At 39.2% G+C, this 22,239-nt stretch overlaps 1 protein-coding gene and 1 long non-coding RNA gene across 4 annotated transcripts in view; one reads left to right on the top strand and one right to left on the bottom strand.

The window, feature by feature from the left end:
• LOC121706543 overlaps positions 1 to 22,239 on the bottom strand; it is a 140,622-nt gene that overhangs the window by 50,083 nt on the left and 68,300 nt on the right. The gene's annotated exons all lie outside the window — the stretch shown is intronic.
• Positions 294 to 20,682, top strand: LOC121706474 (myosin heavy chain, fast skeletal muscle-like). The gene is made up of 41 exons (XM_042088246.1): positions 294 to 391; positions 540 to 587; positions 739 to 951; positions 3,773 to 3,916; positions 4,030 to 4,186; positions 4,295 to 4,322; positions 4,430 to 4,544; positions 4,629 to 4,721; positions 4,814 to 4,877; positions 4,965 to 5,063; positions 6,203 to 6,306; positions 6,392 to 6,530; positions 6,731 to 6,849; positions 6,931 to 7,080; positions 7,192 to 7,362; positions 7,464 to 7,770; positions 7,946 to 8,025; positions 8,157 to 8,244; positions 8,334 to 8,451; positions 9,568 to 9,691; positions 9,787 to 9,923; positions 10,022 to 10,277; positions 10,363 to 10,605; positions 10,965 to 11,141; positions 11,361 to 11,506; positions 11,593 to 11,683; positions 11,768 to 12,157; positions 12,243 to 12,369; positions 12,685 to 12,803; positions 12,891 to 13,087; positions 13,222 to 13,405; positions 13,508 to 13,673; positions 16,413 to 16,537; positions 16,620 to 16,928; positions 17,009 to 17,212; positions 17,314 to 17,439; positions 17,693 to 17,863; positions 17,961 to 18,065; positions 18,572 to 18,667; positions 18,780 to 18,911; positions 19,336 to 20,682. Exons 3-41 carry the CDS (start codon positions 751 to 753, stop codon positions 19,348 to 19,350), a joined length of 5,817 nt encoding a protein of 1,938 aa, XP_041944180.1. The 5' UTR covers positions 294 to 391; positions 540 to 587; positions 739 to 750; the 3' UTR covers positions 19,351 to 20,682.

The raw sequence follows: 22,239 nt of genomic DNA on the forward strand, positions 1-22,239 counted from the left end.
TCAAACTTTTGAGTACAAGTTTGTTGTTGCAGAAAATTATCTAGGACACAAGCTCATATGACAGGCACTGGTACTAGACCAACTTTATTTATAAAAATGCAGTGCTTGCAAGACTCCTGCAACATGTTTTTGTTTTTTGTGTCAGAAGGAATGATTACTTCTTCCTGAGCATATATTTTGTAGTCATGTCATCCCTGTGACAAAAAATATTTGCATGACCTATTGAATGCTATATTCAACCAGAAACTATAGGCCATGGTAATGAACCTGATCATGTCACCCGATACATGCCCAAATCTAGTCGGGCCAGTTTTGCTGACTGGTCGTAAGAGTGGCTATTTAAAATAGCAGCCAAAGATTCTCTCACTGACTGACTGGTAGCCTACTAGAGGTGAGTGACATTCTAAAGCTAAAGCTCTGATTATTAAAGTTGTTGAAGCAGAGAGATTGGGAATTGGGATGAGGGATCAGAAGTACTGTGTCTGAATCAATTCTGATTTCTCAACCTCTAACCAGTTATTTTAATAAATGTTTTGCAGACTGCATGCGCATTGCTCAGCTTTTCTTTCCACTGGGTGAGAAAAAATGTAAGTTGAGATGTTGAGGAGCACTTCAAAATGAAATGAGTAAAATTGCACTTGCTATTACCTATACAAATTTGAAAAGCTACAAAAGGTAGCTGAGGCATTACACCAAAGTTCATAAATTGACTACAACTTAAAATATGTTCTCTCATAGTGAAGTACAATCATGGGGGATTCAGATATGGAGTGTTTTGGTCCGGCGGCCCTCTACCTCCGGAAGACAGAGAAGGAGCGTATCGAGGCCCAGAATGCACCATTTGATGCAAAGACGGCCTTCTTTGTGGTTGACAAAGAAGAAGATTATCTCAAAGGAACGCTGGAGAAGAGAGAGGGTGGCAAAGTCACAATTAAGACTTATAGTGGAAAAGTAAGTGCTTTATGCTCTATATTACTTGGCCAACTGAAGGTTGTAGTGTATGAACTCAGCACATGTTATTGACATTTAAAGCATGTCTTGAATATGATTATATGCACACATACATTTGTATGAATATTTCAACTATTCAACAACTAACCACCACAAGAAGTACAATAAAAAAAACAATCCCCATATAAATTGTGTCTCTATGAGGGCGTTACTATCTGTAAGCTGGCTAAAAAGTAGCCTTCGAAAGTACATAAGTACATCACAAACATTTTTCAATTTATTATTTTGCATCCAACATTGTAATTTCCCGGCATGTGGCTATAGAATCAGAGTTTGAGAACTCTGTATGATGCAAAAACGAAGAGGTAACAAGATCACTGGCAAACTTGCGTGGGGGGGTTGCCCCTGGTGCCCCCATAGTTGAAAAAAGATGGTTAAAGTGCCCTCAAAGTGTCCTATTTACTGACTTTTACATGAGAAAATGGTTCAATGCCCTCTAGACACTTCAAATAATAAGTTGAAATGAGTAAAACTCAAGAACGTGTCTTAATGAGTGCCCTTCTACTGTTGAAAACATGATGCAATGCCATATAAGGGCCCCTTAAATGGTCTATACTTGGCTTTCCCTGTGTGCCCTTCCATGGGAAAAGGGTGTCATTATGGAGTGCTGCCCCTACATGATAGTGTTCCCAAGGGTGTCATTGCCGGTACAGAAGGAAGTGGAATTCAGCCCTGTATACTGTATTACATAAAAGCATAAAGAAGTGCAGTGGATAAAATGGGATGCAGTGTAGTAAAGGGTGTCCCTATTTGCATCAATTTAGGGAAGATTTCTAATAGATGTGATAGATGCCCTTACAATAGGATAAACTTGAGGATCCCTACAGGTACCTTTCTGATGAAAGAAAAAATCATGAAATGACCTCTTAGATAGCACTGTGCCACTATAAAATGCCCTTTCAATGGAAAGAAACAAATCCCTGTAAAAATGAGATTTAGTAGCCTACAGTCTTCCTGACCATGTGTCCTCTAGGAAAGGTATTCCTAAAGTCCTTGCCATAAAAAACAGTCTAGGGTGCCACCAAATACTTTTTAAACAAGTTTCTGCAACTGGCAAATACTGTAAGTTAAGACTAACATCTACAGTAGCTGCCATTTTGATGTAATCTCATCTGCACTGTCAGTGTTTTCATTTTTCATTTGCCGTTACAAAAACATGAGTAATCAGGTTACTGCAGACCCTCACCCCTATCTCACAAGTGAAATTTAACTCCAAAATCGGGATCCTGTTCTGTGTCCAAATAATCACGTAGGAGGACTGAGATATGGTGACCCTCTACCTTGTCTGAAAGTCGGAAGTAAATTGGACCAGTAGGTAGTTTAAGTACAGGGGAAAGACGATTGTAAATTATGTTTCATTAAAAAAAAATTCAAAGAGATCATACCACACTGAAAGCTACTATTTTGTCATTAGCAACCTACATCTGTCCCCTGTCAAATACAATTGTATTTCCAACTCTGAACAAAAGCCTATGTTAATATTTGCAAAAAGCAATTTTTGAAAATGTTTCTATGAACAACAGGACCCTAAATATATGGGCACAAGATTGAATGTAACATAAACCATGATTGCTATAACTGTACATTTTTACATTAATGAGTCTCTCGGTGTTTTTGTACTGTCATGTTTTTTTCCGGTAGTCTGCATCTGACTCACACAATGTTAAGGGGTAGTTTGAAGGGTTGAACACTTTCCCCTGTTGTAAAATAATTCGGACACCCTACCCCTACACGTGAACTCGCAAACAGAGGGGAAGGGTGAAGTGGTAGGGTCAAAGGGCAGTAATGGGACAGGCCCTACGTTATGCAAGTGGACACACAGAGACAGATAAAACAAATGACACCCTCCCTTTGTTAACATGGGCAAGAATAATTGAGTTATCCTGTTCCTGACCATTTGGCAAGAGCAAAGTAAAAGGAATTAAAAACTATGAAAAACATTTAGTCTTAATTTCAATTTATCTAGCAAGTCACAGGCTTTCATAAGCCTGTTTCTGTTGCAAACTACAGAAAAATGGCACATTTAGCTTCCAGAATTGTAAACAAAAAAGGTCCCTAGGACCTCCCTCCAGGTCTGACATACCAATACCTCTGTCATGAAATCAGGTTACTTTATGTTGGGCGGTGGTAGTGTAGTGGTTAAGGAGCTAGTGTGCAGTAGCCTGAAAGTTGTCGGTTCAATTCCCGGCTTCCACCGTTGTGCCCTTGAGCAAGGCACTTAACCCCAAGTTGCTCCGGGGACAATGTGATCCCTTGTAATATAGCTGACATATGTAAGTCACTTTGGTCAAGAAGTGTCTGCTAAATGTAATGTAATGTAATGTTGGGGTTGGGGCCCCATGTCGTCAGATAGGCGCCCTTTTTGTTTTTTCCCTCCTGCCCTTCAATCAGTCCACCACTGAACAAGAAGAACTAGCAATAACTATTACCCATCTAGTGGATATTCTGCCAATCTGGTTGCTGGTAACCTTTGGTTGTGACTGTCTCTGTATGTTACCTACCATACACATTATACATTTCATATATGCAGTTATATATGCACCTCTACAGTAAATAGACAAAAGTAATAAACCACGGGACGTGGAAGTCATCATATTCTCAACATAGCTAATTGCATACTACAGCCTTGGTTAAGCACATACGTTGTACAGTGTAATGCAATTTTTTTTGTTAACACAAAAAAGGTATTAGGATTGGATTCAAAAATCTGGCACTAAGCTAGTAGTTCGGTGCTCTCTGAAATACAAATATTGTCTTTCAGACTGTTACTGTGAAAGAGGATGAGATCTTCGCCATGAATCCTCCAAAGTATGACAAAATTGAGGACATGGCCATGATGACTCACCTCCATGAGCCTGCTGTGCTGTACAACCTCAAGGAGCGTTACGCAGCATGGATGATCTATGTAAGACTGGCATGGAATAATAATTGACAGAGCTACCAGTAATTAATCATCCTTTAAAAATTAACTTTAAGAATGAAAATCCCTCTAACTTTATACTTTTCTGCTCACTTCAGACCTACTCTGGGCTGTTCTGTGTCACTGTGAACCCCTACAAGTGGCTTCCAGTGTATGATGATATAGTTGTGAATGGATACAGAGGCAAGAAGAGGATTGAGGCTCCACCCCACATTTTCTCCATCTCTGACAATGCTTATCAATTTATGCTCCAAGGTGAGTAACATGTAAAATATTTTATAATTTGTGAAGCTTTTGTACAAATCCATACATATGATCACTAAATATAATATTATAATGTAAATATAATATTTCCCCCCTCAGATCGTGAAAACCAATCTGTTCTCATTACGTAAGTACTCATCTCGATTTTGCTAGGACAGTGACAGTTAAATAATGCTTATTGATGACAAGGTTGATAATATATAATATGAATTAACTGACATGTTTAATCCCCAGTGGAGAATCTGGTGCAGGCAAGACTGTAAACACCAAGCGTGTCATCCAGTACTTTGCCACAATTGCAGTATCTGGGCAGAAGAAGGCTGAACCAGCAGTCGCCGGCAAAATTAAGGTAGGAAAAGTTTTCTATCTAGAGACTCGTACCATACATTGGCATTGCAAAAACGTAATTACATAAGTCTGATATTCTCTCTAGGGTTCACTGGAGGATCAGATCATTGCAGCCAACCCTCTGCTGGAGGCCTATGGTAATGCCAAGACTGTGAGGAATGACAACTCCTCCCGTTTTGTAAGTATTTGCTTTCTGGTATCATATAGTGCACATATTAGTGTGAAGCACTGAAATGTGAGTTTAATCTGTTTTATTACTAAAACATTCAGGGTAAATTCATCAGAATCCATTTTGGATCAACTGGCAAGCTAGCCTCTGCTGATATTGAGACTTGTGAGTGGCCATTTTATACTATGATCATGAATGGAATTAATTTATTATCATTATATTTATGTAATGTTCATAATTTAAACATATCAGATCTGCTGGAGAAGTCAAGAGTGACATTCCAGTTGTCTGCTGAGAGGAGCTACCACATCTTCTACCAGCTTATGACTGGACATAAGCCTGAGCTGATTGGTATGATATGCATAAATACAATTCTATATGTCTATGTATATACAGTACCCTCCAGAATTATTGGCACCTCTGCTAAAGTTGACTGAAAAGAGGAATATAAAATCATCTTTTGGAAACTGATCGTAATGCCTTAAGTAACAAAAATGAGGAAATATCCAACCTTTAAGGACACCAATTTTCTTAGTGAATGAATAATGTATAATAAATAAATAAATGTTCTTCCTTAAAATACAGGGGTCATAAGTATTGGCACCCCTATGTTAGATTCCCATAGAGGCAGGCAGATTTTTATTTTCAAGGCCAGTTATTTCATGGATCCAGGATATGCATCCCGATAAAGTTCCCTTGGCCTTTGGAATTAAAATAGCCCCACATCATTCCATACCCTTCATCATACCTAGAGATGGGCATGGTTTTATTTCAGTTAGCCTATTAGCTGGTTTGATGCTCATTGAGCCCAATTCAAATCAAACCAGCTAATAGGTTAACTGAAATAAAACCATGCCAATCTCTAGGTATGATGAAGGGTATGGAATGATGTGGGGCTATTTTAATTCCAAAGGCCAAGGGAACTTTATCGGGATGCATAGTATCCTGGATGACTTATGTCAATTTTTGCACCTGTGTTCCAGTATTTTAGCTTTTATGCTTTTTACTTACTTCAAGTTCTGTATTTTGTATTTTAACATTTACACAACTGCAAACTGTCCCAATTTTGTATTTATTTATTTTTTATTATTGGCGTGTTTCATTTGAATTATTTTAGTTATTCTTAATATTGGCCATTTTTTTGTGATTTGTTAAGTACATTGGGTTACCGGGTTATATAAATAAAACTTGCTTTGCCTTGCCTTGCATACGTAACTCAAATTTACGGACTAACATTCAGCAGTGACACTACCAAGGTAGTTGCTATCATAGTTAGCAACTATGCTTTTGGAAACGGACCCCTGGCCATCTGAATCGAAAATGGCAGCACAAAGGCGTTTGCTAAAATATTGGTGGGGACAATTTTGTCATCTTAAAATATTGATAGGGACTAGTAACTAGCGTTCCCAACTAAGCCTACACCCATGATGTGTATGTAAAATAAAACTGGTATGTCTCAACATGATATGTTCCTTCCTTCTGAATTTTAGAGGGACTTCTCATCACCCAAAACCCATATGATTTCCCTATGATCAGCCAAGGTGAAATCACCGTCAAGAGCATTAATGATGTGGAGGAGTTCATTGCTACAGATGTAAGATGTAGCTTAAGCATTTTACTCAAATTAGGTGAAGACACAAAGTATTTTACAATAGCTAAACAACCCTTTCTTCTTTCAGGAAGCCATTGACATTTTGGGTTTCAACTCTGAGGAGAAACTTAGCATCTTTAAGCTCACTGGTGCTGTGATGCATCATGGGAACATGAAGTTCAAGCAGAAGCAGAGAGAGGAGCAGGCTGAGCCTGACGGCACTGAGGGTAAGTGATGAAATGGATTAAAAAGTAAAAATGTTTGATACACCAAAATATGTATTATTTCTACCATGGAAATAATAGCTACTGCAAAAAGGATATGATATCCATCAATATATTTGTTCTACCAAGATTAAACTTCAAAACATATTCCATATGTAAGAATAATTTTTAAAATGTTTTATTATGTTGTTGTCTTGGTTCAGTGGCTGATAAAATCGCCTTTCTCTTGGGCCTGAACTCTGCTGAGATGCTGAAGAATCTGTGCTACCCCAGAGTGAAAGTCGGAAATGAGTTTGTGACCAAAGGCCAAACTGTACCACAGGTTAGAAAACATAAATCTTGACCTATTCTGTAAGATGTTTTGCACAATTATGTATTCATTATCTTATTTCTACCTGACTAGGTCAACAATTCTGTAAGCGCTCTGTGTAAGTCAATTTATGAGAAGATGTTCTTGTGGATGGTCATCCGTATCAATGAGATGTTGGACACCAAACAGCCAAGACAGTTCTTCATTGGTGTGCTGGACATTGCTGGATTTGAGATCTTTGATGTGAGTAAATCTATTTGATGAAATACTGAAATTCATTTTATCCATTCATTTGACTTCCATGCTCTTGAAACAACTGTGTCAACAGCATTATCTTATTATTTATAACAACAGTACAACAGCTTGGAACAGCTGTGCATCAACTTCACCAATGAGAAATTGCAACAGTTCTTCAATCACTTCATGTTTGTGCTGGAGCAAGAGGAATACAAGAAAGAAGGAATTGACTGGGAGTTCATTGACTTTGGTATGGACCTGGCTGCCTGCATTGAGCTTATTGAGAAGGTAATGTGTGTGAGGTGTAAGCTGCTTGGACACTGCTTATTTGAAAAAAAAACTCAAAAAGTTCTGCAATATCATTGATAATTCTTTTATTCTTTTAACAGCCCATGGGCATCTTCTCCATCCTTGAAGAGGAGTGCATGTTCCCCAAGTCCTCAGACACTACCTTCAAGAACAAGCTGTATGACCAGCATCTTGGTAAAACCAAATGCTTTGAGAAACCCAAACCAGTAAAGGGCAAACCAGAGGCCCACTTCACCCTGGCGCACTATGCTGGCAAGGTCGACTACAACATCACTAACTGGCTGGAGAAGAACAAGGACCCACTGAACGACTCTGTTGTGCAGCTGTACGCAAAGTCCGCCGTGAAACTGCTGGCTCACTTGTATGCAGCTCCTACCGCTGCTGAAGGTACTTAGTGCAAGTCTTTCAAAATAACGTTATGTACCGTATGTATGTACCTTTATATAATTACTTTATTATTTCTTAAAATGTGTATTATATAACTGCAATTCCGTATACATGTATAGTTTTCTGTACACACTGCAGTTTTCTTAAACATCTCTCTACTCTCTCACTCTTTTAGTTGAAGCTGCAAGCAAGGGCGGCGGCAAGAAGGGCAAGAAGAAGGGTGGCTCCTTCCAGACGGTGTCAGCCCTGTTTAGGGTGAGGTCTTCACTGGTTACTGAATTTTACATTTTCAAATAATGTTAGGCAACTTTAAACGAAGTGGCTACATTGTGTGTCCACATTGTGTGTCCGAAGTGGCTACATTGTTGTTGCCGTTTTCTCTACAGGAGAACTTGGGGAAGCTGATGACCAACTTGAGATGCACCCATCCTCACTTTGTGCGTTGCTTGATTCCCAATGAGTCAAAGACACCTGGTAAGCTATTTTTATCTAAAAGATTTAACTGAATTAATCTAATTTAAACTAATTATGTAACAGAATACATATGTTTGTTATCCTCTAAGGTCTAATGGAGAACTTCCTGGTCCTTCACCAGTTGAGGTGTAATGGTGTGCTGGAGGGTATCAGAATCTGCAGAAAGGGCTTCCCCAGCAGAATCCTTTATGCTGACTTCAAGCAGAGGTGATAAGGAAGGAATAATAAATAAGAATTTAGTTGGTAGTTACTATGGTACTTACAGCATATCATAGGGTCTTTTATAACATATAACATCCTTTTTTTGATTTGCCTTAAAGGTGCTCTAAGCAATGCTGGGTAATATCACTTCTGTTGACTTTCAAACAAAACAGAGAGGTAGCTCGCTACTTCCTCCCCCTCCCTCCCGTGCTGCTCCCGTGCAATTGAAACTCTTCTTAACGCGCATCTCATCTGTATTTGCTGGAACAGTTTGTTATGTTTTTTATGGGCTAGGTTTGCCCAGGTTGTTTTTGTTGCCGTTTTTGGGGCCTGGGCTGTCCACAGAGATCACATTTTTTTACAGTGTATTCAGGACACAGACAGCTAGCGGTTGTTTAGGTGATGTTTGCAGTAAGTGACATAAAATGTTTTAGCCTAAAAAATGTGTGGCATCGCTTAGAGCACCTTTAAGTAATAAAAAATAGGAAATATCCAACCTTTAAGGACACCAATTTTCTTTGTGAATGAATAATGTATCATAAATAAATAAATGTTCTTAAAATACAGGGGTCATAAGTATTGGCACCTCTACAGTATGTTAAATTCCAATAGAGGCAGGCCGATTTTTATTTTTAAAGGCCAGTTATTTCATGGATCCTGGATACTATGCATCCTAATAAAGTTCCCTTGGCCTTTGGTATTAAAATAGCCCCACATTATCACATACGCTTCACCATACCTAAAGATTGGCATGGTTTTATTTCAGTTAGCCTATTAGCTGGTTTGATTTGCATTGAGCTCAATGAGCACCAAAACTCTTGGCATTTTTAAGTGTTTTGCCTTTATCTCCTATAAGCAAGAGACAATTCACAGGCAATGTTATTAATATAAACTAGTTTAGAGAAAGGGGTATTGTATCTGTTATCATAGTATTAATGAACTGAAAATTTCAATAAACCACTTTCTATATTGTATAAATACAGCATACAAGCATACATCAAGAACAAGAAATCCTTTAGGAAACCTCTATCCCTGATATCTGAAAAACACAAAATACTTTGGAAATACTTAGGTTGGAAAATTGGCTGATGACATACATGTATTTTGTTCTCATCATTTAAGATACAAAGTGCTGAATGCCAGTGTTATCCCTGAGGGACAGTTCATGGACAACAAAACTGCTTCAGCGAAACTACTGGGCTCCATTGATGTGGACCAAAACGAGTACAAGTTAGGACACACTAAGGTAAATGATTTAGAGCTCATGTCATCACAGACCTGCTCATTGACTTTATTTGATGCAATTATTTCCAGGTAAATACCCTCTCCCCCTCTCTGTAGGTGTTCTTTAAAGCTGGTCTGCTGGGTGTCCTTGAGGAGATGCGAGATGAGAAATTGGCAAATCTTGTCACAATGACTCAGGCCCTCAGCCGTGGATACCTGATGAGGAAAGAGTTTGTGAAGATGATGGAAAGGAGGTGCGCTTGAGGAAAAAATAAAATTCTAAGTAAATTACTTGGCGACAAGAGTAAAGAGTTAACTTGACTCTTTTAAAAATTTGTGTCCATTCAAACAGGGAAGCCATCATAACCATCCAGTACAATATCCGCTCCTTCGTGAATGTAAAACACTGGCCATGGATGAAGGTGTACTTCAAGGTCAAGCCTCTTCTGAAGAGCGCTGAAACTGCGAAAGAACTTACTGAGATGAAGGAGAACTATGACAAAATGAAAACAGACCTGGAGACTGCTCTGAAAAAGAAGAAGGAGCTTGAGGAAAAAATGGTATCTTTGATACAAGCGAACAAGGACCTAGAGTTAGCTATGGCATCTGTAAGTACTGCTACAATTTTCTTTATGGTGTGATTTTGTTGGTACAAAAGTTCCTGTATTTATGTAGTGGTTTGTTTTACAATAGGAAACTGAGGGCCTCTCAGATGCTGAGGAGAGATGCGAGGGTCTCATAAAGAGCAAAATCCTGCTGGAGACCAAACTCAAAGAGACGACCGAGAGGCTGGAGGAGGAGGAAACGACCAATGCTGAGCTAGCTGCCAAGAAAAGAAAACTGGAGGATGAGTGCACTGAGCTAAAGAAAGACATTGGTGACTTTGAGCTCAAAATGGCCGTAGTGGAGAAGGAGAAACGTGCTATAGAAAATAAGGTAAATGCATTGTAGTATTTTTTCATTCATTTTTTTCAATAAAATATTTTGGTTAAATTTATTCATTTAGCAGAGACTTTTATGACTTCTATATGGTTAAATTAAATGATTACAAAAACACAAACACACTACAACTTTCAAATGTTAAGAATAGGTCTTTATTGTCATTGCATTTTGTTGTCTTTGTACTTGTACTTGTACAATGACAATAAAGTTGAAATCTAATCTAATCTAACCATTGTCATAGATACAATGCTATGATATTTACAGCGTCAGAATACGTGCACTGTTTATTGGTAATGCTTGCATGCAAAAGTCTGATAGCGTTAATTAATCTAAGGAATTATCAAATCCCTTAGGTTAAAAATCTGAAAGAGGAGATGACCACTCTGGAAGAGAGCAACGCCAAGTTGATTAAAGAGACCAAAGCCATGGAAGATTCACATCAGGATATTATGGATGATCTCCAAACAGAGGAGGCTAAAGTCAACAACCTGACCAAAGCAAAGACCAAACTTGAGGAACAAGTGGATGATGTGAGGGAATTATATAATATAAACATGACATTTAAAAAATGTATATATTATAATGTATGTAAATGTATATATAAATCTGAAAGAGGAGATGACCAGGAGATATGTAAAATATGTATGTGTGTGTGTGTGTATATACATATATATGTATATATATATGTATACATACACACATATACATATTTTAAATCTTCTAAAAAAACTTGTATGTCTATGTAAAAGCTGGAAGGATCACTGGAGCAAGAGAAGAAGCTCCGCATGGATGTTGAAAGAGCCAAGAGGAAATTTGAGGGTGACCTGAAACTGGCCCAGGAATCCTTAATGGATCTGGATAATGACAAGCACCAAGCCGATGAGAAGTTGAAGAAGTATGAATGTTGTTGTCTTGCTTCTTTAAAATCCTTTTACTTGTTGCATTGATTGATTTGTCTTAACTCTTCGAATATCTCAACAGGAAAGACGTTGAAATATGCCTACTCCTGAGCAAGGTTGAAGATGAGCAGGCCATTGGAGCTCAGCTTCAGAAGAAGATGAAAGAACTTGTGGTATTATTCCAGACTTGTAATTCTTGTAGGCCTACAGTTTTCAAATGTGAAATATAAGTGTCTTAAGCAAATCCTTTGGCATAGGCTCGAATTGAGGAACTGGAAGAGGAGATTGAAGCTGAGCGTGCTGCTCGGGCTAAGAGTGAGAAGCAGAGATCTGATCTCGCCAGGGAACTTGAGGAGCTCATTGAGAGGCTTGAGGAGGCTGGTGGGGCCACTTCTGCTCAGATTGAGATGAACAAGAAGCGTGATACAGAGTTGCAGAAGCTGCGTCATGATCTTGAGGAGGCCACCCTGCAGCAGGAATCTACTACTGCCGCTCTCCGCAAGAAGCAGGCCGACAGTGCGGCTGAACTGGGTGAGCAGATCGACAATCTTCAGCGTATCAAGCAGAAGCTGGAGAAGGAGAAAGCGGAATACAAAATGGAGATTGATGACCTCTCCAGCAATATGGAGGCTGTCTCAAAGTCAAAGGTATCTCCAGATATTTGGAATGTTTGATAATATACTATTCTGTAATGAAAACCACCAAATTAACTTCAGGCTAAAAATTCATCAGTCCAATCTAGAGAAGTTGTGTCGGACCCTTGAGGAACAAATGGCTGAGTTCAGAGACAAGAATGAGGAAAATGTCCGCAAGCTGACTGAGTTTGGTGCACATCAAGCAAGGCTTCTAACTGAACATAGTAAGTAAAAGAAAGAAATGTGATTTTTTTTCTTGAAAATCAAATTTTGTTTAATACTACAGACAATGACAATGGAACAAATACAATCATGTCACCCCCAAAAGAGTCATGGAAAGAAATAATATTTTTTTTAGGTGCGGATTTTTTTTTTTTAAATTACTTTTGCATTCCATCATAATAGGTCTGCATTTCTTCTCAATAGTTATCTGCTCCCTCATGTCATATCATGTTTCACATTTCCCTGTAACACTTTTGCATTCCCTCACAAAATATGATTATTTTATATAAAAAAGTTTTCCAATTGTATGATCAAAGGTGAGATGAGCCGCACACTGGAAGAAAAGGAGGCTATTGTCTCCCAACTGACCAGAACCAAGCAAGCTTACAGCCAGCAGATTGAGGAACTGAAGAGGCTACTGGACGACGAAGTGAAGGCAAGTTTTAAAAAATCTTGATGTAAGCAGATTCTTGCTTTGGCTTGACAACTTTGGCTAACAATATTTATAAAATGTTCTCTATAGGCCAAGAATGCTCTGGCTCATGGAGTACAAACAACCCGTCAAGACCGTGACATGCTCAGAGAGCAGTTTGAGGAAGAGCAGGAGATCAAAACTGAGCTGCAGCGTGGAATGTCCAAGGCCAACAGTGAAGTGGCTCAGTGGAGAGCTAAATATGAAACTGATGCCGTCCAGCGCACAGAGGAGCTGGAAGAGGCCAAGTAAGACATGATTTGAGAAGGATTAATGACTAGATGACTTATATTGGCTTTTTGCCTGAATCTATGTTTAATCTATGCCTAAATCTAAGTTTTGAGTGATTTGACATAAACTGTCCATATGACAACCTTTCTAGGAAAAAACTTGCCCAGCGCCTACAGGAAGCTGAAGAGACCATTGAGGCTTTGAACACCAAGTGTGACTCTCAGGAGAAGACCAGGCTGAGACTCCAGGGTCAGGTGGAGGATCTCATGGTTGATGTGGAGAAGGCTAATGCAGTGGCTGGCAACCTTGATAAGAAACAGAGGAACTTTGAGAAAGTAAGTCAAAAGCTTCCTTGAGTATCCAAGTGGTCACTAATGTAATATCTGACATCTTGTTTTTAAAGGCTTCTCTAAAAACACATCCATGTTTCATATAAGATTCTGATAGAATGGAAGCAGAAGTATGAGGAGAGTCAGGGTGAGCTGGACGGTGCTCAGCAAGAGGCTCGCTCTCTCAACACTGAACTCTTCAAGATGAAGAACATCTATGAAGAGACTCTGGATCAGCTGGAGGTCATGAAGAGGGAGAACAAGAACCTGCAGCGTATGTCAACATTTACACACATAACATTTTATACCATATACACCGTCAGGGCTGGGAGCTGGACAAGCATGCAGTAGCCTGAAAAGTTGTGGGTTCAATTCTCGGCTTCCATCATTGTGCCAAGGCACTTAACTTCAAGTTGCTCCAGGGACACTATAGAGTCCCTATAGTATAGTATATATACTCTTTTGATCCTGTGAGGGAAATTTGGTCTCAGTGAGGTGAAGCACACACTAATCCCAGCGCAGTGAGCTGCCTGCAACAACAGTGGTGCTCGGGGAGCAGTGAGGGGTTAGGTGCCTTGCTCAAGGGCACTTCAGCTGTGGCCTACCAATCGGGGTTCGAACCAGCAACCCTCCGGTTACAAGTCTGAAGCGCTAACCAGTAGGCCACGGCTGCCCCAATAATTGTAATAGAAGTCACTTTGGATGATCCACGAAATGAAAATGTAAATATTGCAACCATTTTTTGAGACATAGTGAGTGAGTGATTTTTACAACTACTCATCTGGGAGTGATTAGTCCAGCCTCTCTCACCCAGAGTACCTTTAAGTTTAGTAGCATAGCGCTTTACCTGCTACTGGCTTTCAGGTGCCACTACCACTATGCTTATAGTCTTGCACCACAGACAAGATCTGTGTTGAATGTAGCCTACGCACTTAACACATGCAAGTGATTGCAATTAAAATGGAAATATCTTTTACATTACATTACATTTAGCAGACACTTCTTGACCAAAGTGACTTACATATGTCAGCTATATTACAAGGGATCACATTGTCCCCAGAGCAACTTGGGGTTAAGTGCCTTGCTCAAGGGCACAACGGTGGAAGCCGGGAATTGAACTGACAACTTTCAGGCTACTGCACGCTAGCCCAGCTCCTTAACCACTACACTACCACCGATCTTAGGACCTATAATTTATACAGCAAGGAAAATAAGTATTGAACGTGTCAAATTTTTTTCAGTAAGTATACTTCCAATGAGGCTATTTGCATGAAATTTTCACCAGATATTAACACAGATAATCCACCCATATAAAAAAAATCCAAACATTAAAGTCCATAGGTAGAGTTATGTGTAATAAAGTGGAATGACACAGGAAAAAAGTATTGAACACGCCTGCTGAAATTTCTTAAATACTTTGTGGAAAAGCCTTTATTCATAATGACAGCTTCAAGGCATTTCCTGTATGACGAAAACTAATCAGTCACAGTATTCTGGTGTGATTTTGGCCCATTATTTTAAACAGATAGTCCTTTAATATTGAAGATTCCAGGGGTCCCTCTTGTGAATCCTGATCTTTAGTTAACTTCCAAAACTGTTCAATTGGATTGAAGTCAGGGCCTTGATTTCCTTTCTCTGATACCAATTGAGAGTTTCCTTTGCTGAATGGTTTGGATCATTGTCCTGCTGGAAGGGCTAGCCATGTCTCATCCTCATCATCCTGGTGGATGTAAAGATTCTCCCGAACAAAATGACTGCATTCATCATTCCTTCAACTGTATGAAGTCTGCTAGTACCATGAGATGAAAAACAGCCCACACCATGATGCCACCACCTCCAAACCTTATTGTTGGTATGGTATTTTTGGGGTGATGCACAGTGCCATTTCTCCTCCAAATATGGTGTGTAGTATGACATCCAAAAAGTTAAATTTTGCTCTCACCTGACCAGAATACATTCTCTCAGTATTTCATAGGATTGTCCAAATGTTGTGTAGCAAACTTTCAATGAGGTTTGACATGTTTTTCTTCAGCAATAGAGTCATGCGGGATGAGTGTGCATAGAGGCCATGGCGGTGGAATGTATTACCTATGATTTTCTCTGTAACAATTGTACCTGCTGCCTCCAAGTCTTTCTGGAGCTTTCTCTGAGTGGTCCTTGGATCTTGGGCTACTCTTCTGACTTCCTGGTCAGAAATCTTGCTGATGATGCAGTTGATGATGCAGTGATGTTCCTTCCATATACTTATAGATTCCAGTTTGTTCCTTGCCATTGTGTACTGCTTTTTCTTAGCGTGTTCAATACTTTCTCCCTGTGCCATTCCACTTTTTTACTCATAACTCTACTTTTAGACATTAATGTTTGGATTTTTATATATGTGTGGATTACTTAAGTTAATACTAATGTCCGGTGAAAATTTCATGTGAATAGCCTCACTGGAAGTATACTTACTGAAAAAAATGTTGACGTGTTCAATACTTATTTTCCCCGCTGTATATACCAAAGTCACATTTTGTGAGAAACTAAAAATCAGAAACGGCTGAGGGAGTTACATAACTTCAGAGCTTAAAATACAATAGCACATTGTAATTTCTGTATTTATTACCAAAGCATTTATCAGTATATCAATGGGGGAAAATGTGAATAATTGCGTTGTAGATGACAGAAAAATCAGAAAAACTTTCATTGGTCTCTTAATTTTTCGAGAGCTGTATATATGTATATATATGGATATCCCAGGACATCCCCACTCGAACTCCTGTAGTAATCACTGTGATGTGAATGTTCCATTAATTCAAACCCAGAGAGCAGTGGAGTTATTATCCAAAGCGACTTACGCTAATTATATTAAAAGGGCCATTGTCCCCGGACCAACTTGGGAGTTAGGACTCAAGGGCACAACATAATTGAACCCACAACTTCTCAGGCTACTGAATGATAGCCCAGCTCCTTAACCACTACACTACCACCACCTATAATGAACCATTCAGATCAATTAAAATTTTCATTACAGAGGAGATCTCTGACCTGACTGAGCAGCTTGGTGAGACGGGCAAGAGCATCCATGAGCTGGAGAAGGCTAAGAAGACAGTGGAGACTGAGAAATCAGAAATCCAGACAGCACTGGAGGAAGCAGAGGTAGGATTCTATTTTACTTGCTGGATGCCAAATGTCATGATAAATAAACTACATAAATAATATGAAATTTCCTCTGAAACAGGGTACGCTTGAGCATGAGGAGTCCAAGATTCTTCGTGTCCAGATGGAGCTTAACCAGGTCAAGAGTGAGATGGACAGGAGGCTGACAGAAAAGAATGAGGAGATGGAGCAAATCAAGAGGAACAGCCAGAGGGTGATTGACTCCATGCAGACCACTCTAGACTCTGAGGTCAGGAGCAGGAATGATGCTCTGAGAATCAAGAAGAAGATGGAGGGAGACCTCAATGAGATGGAGATTCAGCTCGGCCATGCCAATCGCCAGGCAGCTGAAGCTCAGAAACAGCTGAGGACAGTCCAGGGACAGCTTAAGGTACCAAAGGGTCTACCTTACATTCAGTCCTTAAAGTACACCACAACAGTGCTCTATCTAATCATTGTTATTTCATACAGGATGCCCAAATGCACCTTGATGATGCTCTCAGAGTACAAGAAGACATGAAGGAGCAGGTTGCCATGGTGGAGCGCAGGAATGGTGTTATGCAGGCTGAGGTTGAGGAGCTCAGAGGTGCTCTAGAGCAGACAGAGAGAGGCCGCAAACTGGCTGAGCAGGAGCTGGCGGATGCCAGTGAGCGTGCTGGACTGCTGCATTCCCAGGTGAAAAAAAAAAAAAAAAAAAAAAAAAAAACTTGTTAATCCTCTGCATTATCGTCTCATGCTTAATGTCACTTAATCTGAGAAAAAATCTCTTATTTCAGAACACCAGCCTGCTCAACAGCAAGAAGAAGCTGGAGGCTGAACTTGTTCTAGTCCAGGGAGAGGTGGATGAGGTCATTCAAGAGGCCAGAAAGGCACAAGAGAAGGCCAAGAAAGCAGGCACTGATGTGAGCTAACATAAGTTACTATGGCAGATATACACATAATAATAATACTACTACTACTACTAATAATAATAATAATAAAATGTATTTATATAGCACTTTTCAACAAAATGAATGAATACCAAATTGTTCCAGAGGATTAGAAAACATTATTTGCTTCATATTTTGTATTTACTGTATATGGAATTGAGATTTGATTAAAAAAAATTTAAATAAAAAAATCCTGACTATTAAGAGTTTTTTTTAATATCTGTAGGTTGCCACATTGTCTGAAGAGCTGAAGAAGGAGCAAGACACCAACGGTCACCTGGAGAGGTTGAAGAAGACCCTGGAGAGCACTGTGAAGGACCTCCAGCACAAACTGGACGAGACTGAGAATCTTGCCATGAAGGGTGGCAAAAAACAACTCCAGAAACTGGAAGCAAGGGTGTGGTTTCCAGTGTCTTGAAATGTTGAATAATGGGCAGAGTTTGAGCCATACTATTTTAAGTTCTACATGAAAATCATGACCTCTGATGTTACAGATTCGTGAGCTGGAAACTGAGGTTGAGGCTGAACAGAAGCGCGGAGCTGATGCTGTGAAAGGAGTCCGTAAATATGAGAGGAGAGTCAAGGAGCTCACTGAACAGGTAGAGTTGTCTATTCACTCACAGAAAACCATAAGAAAATGTGCAGGTTAAATGGTTGACACTATTATTCAAGACTCTCTTCCTCGGTGGTTCCTTGTTGGTCAAATTAGGTGCCTAGTGTTCTGCATTCTTGTGTTAGTTTTGGGACTTTCAGGAGGAGTTTAAAGACTCATCTGGGGTTTAAAGACTGTTCTGTTCTGTTTAGCTTACATTTACTTAATTAATTATTAATCAATTGATTCTATTACAGTTATGGCTTGTATATTTACGGTTTTGTTAGTATAATAACACTGATTATTTCCATTATTGATATTTGACATTTCTATTAATATTATTGATATTATTACTATTATGTTTACTGTAGGCTTTTCCAACGTAAAAAAATCAAAAAACATTTAATCAAAAAACATTCAACTACTTTAATGGTGAGTTAAAGTCACTTGAGTGAGTCACTTTGGACAAAAGTGTCTGCAAAATAGTATAACCATAACCATAAAATTGCACAGACTGAGGAAGACAAGAAAAATGCCGCCAGACTACAGGATATGCTGGAAAAACTGCAGCAGAAAGTTAAGGGCTACAAGAAACAGATTGAGGATCATGTAAGTAAAAACTTATATCAATCCACACAATTTATATTATACTGTATATAATACTTTTGTCAGGTTTTTTCACTACCAAGTAGAAGATACATATCTTTCATTGACATCACAGGAGGAGCAGGCCAACACTTACTTGTCCAAGTTCAGGAAGGTGCAACATGAACTTGAGGAGGCTCAGGAACGTGCTGACATGGTTGAGGCCCAGATCAACAAGTTGAAGGCCAAGAACCGTGATGCTGCCAAGGTAACAGAGAACTGTATTTCATACGGTATTTATAGGACCTGCTGCACTTCCGAATTAGCTCAGTTATTAATACTGCATCAGGCTTGTTTTTTATTGTGAATTATAATTTACAAGACCAAACCTCCACTAACACATCAAACATTAGTGATGGTACTCTCTTCAACAAAAACATTAACCAAACATGAACAAAACCCAAACATTAACTAATAAAAGTAGCAACTTGCAATTAACCCTTAAAGGAGTACGGAATGTTGAGAAATGAACGTTCTAAAGAATATCTGGGTTCATTGAATTCAACATAGAATTTTAGAACCTTCAATTGTTGCGGAACTTAGAATGTTCAAAAACCTACACCTTTATGGGTTAATATTCAGTGAGTCCCCAGTGCATGTCCTCAATGTGTTTTTTCTCTTCTTTGTTTCAGGGAGATGATGAATGAACAGTTAACTCCCAGCATCAGTTACTGTGAATTCCTATGTGTAGAATTCTGTTGGATTCGAGTTGTCTTGAACAGATCATTATGCTCGTGGCAACACTCTTCCACAAGGTGAAAAGTGGTATTGCAAGAGAGATGTCCCAGCACTGGCTGGTTTGCAAAGTAACTGCATTAGTTATCTGGGCAACACAGAGCAAAGGCGTTTTTTGACATTAAAAATAACCATTAAAACAGTTCTCCACATCCTGTTGCTATATCTTGGCAATTTCCGAGCTTTTTAAACCTAAAATACTACACATAGCTACACCCTTTGAGGCCTAGGCTATTTTCAGTGTCATTTTATGACCTTTACTTTTAAGCTCTTGATCGTGATCATTGTAAGGGCCATCTATGTATGCTGTGTCTTGTTTTTTTTTTCCTTTTTTTTTTTCAGGACAGCCTAGGCTACCCTTATATGGGAAAGTATGATTTGGTAATTTGTGTCTCATGAATTATGTCATGTTTTTGCATTCATGTCACCACGAAGCACAATAGTAGAAATATCTTTTCATATTTGTGTAGGTGGGATTGTCTGGAATCTTGGAATTTAACACTCACAATGGTGGGATACTCTGTGGCTTAGCAATTTACAAAAATGTATGTACTGACATTAATATTTTACTTATTATATACTGTTTTATTCACTGACGTCTTGTTACTGAACCATTGGATGAAGAATGTGCCTTATACTCATCTGCATTTGTGACCTGAAATAATCTGTGCTTGCATATGTGCAGATGTCATGTAGCCCAAGGCACAGTTGATCTGTGCATGCTATGACCAACTTTTGTTTCTTCGATGTGGAATGCAAATTCATTACTATGGGGTACTATTACATGAGAATTTCAGCCCATAGTGGGAGACCATGTAGAAATTTGCTACAATTGCAAAACCGGATTACTGTGGAATGGCTAATTGTAAAGAGGAATGCTTTACATCTTTGTGTTCGGTAAGGTCTGCTGTTTAGCCTTACAGTTTGTCATGTGCTGAGTGAGGAGTTCCTGAGATATGCCACCATGAATGGGTGTGGAAATGGATGCAGAGCTGTAAACAGTACAGAATGTAAATATGATTAAATGTCAACTACTTTTAACAAACTTAATTTCCTTGCGAAACGTGAACTGCAACTAGCAGCTAGCACCATTTAAAAGATGAGACTGTGCTCTTCCGCGTAATGTGAATGTGTGATGAGTAGCCTACTTCATGAGTAGTTCAACAGAGAACAATGGGTGAGAATTTGGACGCACATGTGTCCGTCGGCCTCAAAGAGTTAATAAATCTAATGATGATGCTTTATTTTTCCTGATTTACATTCCTCATCAACTTCCTCATGTTTTTATATTGATAAGAATGACATTAGGCCTAACACAACTATTTTCAAATCAGAAGAACCAGACTGCCAGTTTGAAGAGATAAATCTGCTTTTTCCAACAAATGCATCAATTAAAGCTTTGAGGATTTTTTTTTTAATAATGTGCATAAATTGAAATCTACATTACAATTATGAAAGTTTTTCTGCACAGCAATCTGGATTGCCATCATTTCAGTTTCACATGTGGTGTTAGTGACATCTGCCTTCTACCTCAGGAATTTTCTGGAAGGAAGGTTTTATGAGTTCACATCTTTTTTCTGCACATAGCAGCTACGTAGAGCTGAGAAAAGGATGTTTTTCTGGACATCCACAAAGAATTACCTTGCAGCCAATGACTACTCACTTCAAGATCTGCTTACATTATGCTCCAAAGGCAGCAGTATAGCCTACTGTAGCAATGGCTCCATGGTAATACACATGGGGCTCAAAAGGGATCAAATACTGAGGAAGAACCAGTGCCTCAAAGATGGGAATTAAGTGTTTCTGATTGTCTTGCTCTTTTGTACATAAGGTTGCCAACCGTCCTGAATTGTCCGGGACATCCCGTATTTTGGGTGATTTTGATTTGTCCCGTCAGGGACAGCTCCAGTCCCGAATTTCAACCACAGCTTCATCGGCCTTGACAGGTTGTCAATGGCCAATAATAGGCTACGGTAGGCTAAATGCACCTAGAGCAAAGTGTCCAATGCCACCACTACCACCATGCGCATCATTAATGAACATGTATATTTTCTTGTATCGAATCGTGCCCATGTATCTAGTTAGTCTAGTTGACAGAAAGGTGAACCCGGAAATGTTGAGTACACCAAAGTTTTATGATAGAAATATATATTATGGGTCCCCAGCATGTAGAAACTGCCGGATGCTAATTTGCATATGTCGGGCAATTTGTGTAATTAAGCTAATTAGCATAAATTAGCATAATCACCTATATTGATCATATTATAGGAGCTGCTTGGCCAAAATTGACAATGTTAGTATGTTTTTTGGGGTTACTGGAGATGCTAAGTCCATATCCGACATTTTCAAGATTCAAAATCACTATTTGAACATGGTTTGGTCACGTTCTTACTCTCATTAAGCTGGGGGGGGGTTGGGGGCGATTTAGACGGATTTTTGGAGGATAAAAATTTTTGGTGTTTAGGAATAATTTGGATCCTCAAGTTATTTCTGAATTCCACAATAATTTTGGAAATAGCTATTCACTGGTAACCTGACTCTCGCCAGATGAATTTCGTTCAGTCTAGCTCCACTCATCCATCTGGGATCAATCCATTGGAGAGGTGTTTCAGAAGGCTGGGCCTTATCAAAAATCCATTCATATGATTTGGATACGTCACATCTATGAAACTCCCGCCCTGCGTCCTGATTGGCTCTACCATAACATCTGGTGCCGAAGCTAGGCGGAACGAAATTCATCTGGCAAGAGTCAGGTTAATTCACTGGCCCTCTGCTGTGACTCACAATTGAGTAACAAAGGG

Source organism: Alosa sapidissima, chromosome 4, assembly GCF_018492685.1.
Source record: "Alosa sapidissima isolate fAloSap1 chromosome 4, fAloSap1.pri, whole genome shotgun sequence".
In the NCBI taxonomy this organism is placed as follows: Eukaryota; Metazoa; Chordata; class Actinopteri; order Clupeiformes; family Clupeidae; genus Alosa; species Alosa sapidissima.

Excerpts from the sequence above, each read along its gene's own strand:
- LOC121706474 (XM_042088246.1), top strand. The coding sequence starts at position 751 with ATGGGGGATTCAGATATGGAGTGTTTTGGTCCGGCGGCCCTCTACCTC. Across the intron at positions 16,929-17,008 it reads CAGTCCAGGGACAGCTTAAG|GATGCCCAAATGCACCTTGA; the intron begins GTACCAAAGGGT and ends TATTTCATACAG. Across the intron at positions 18,668-18,779 it reads AGAAACAGATTGAGGATCAT|GAGGAGCAGGCCAACACTTA; the intron begins GTAAGTAAAAAC and ends TTGACATCACAG.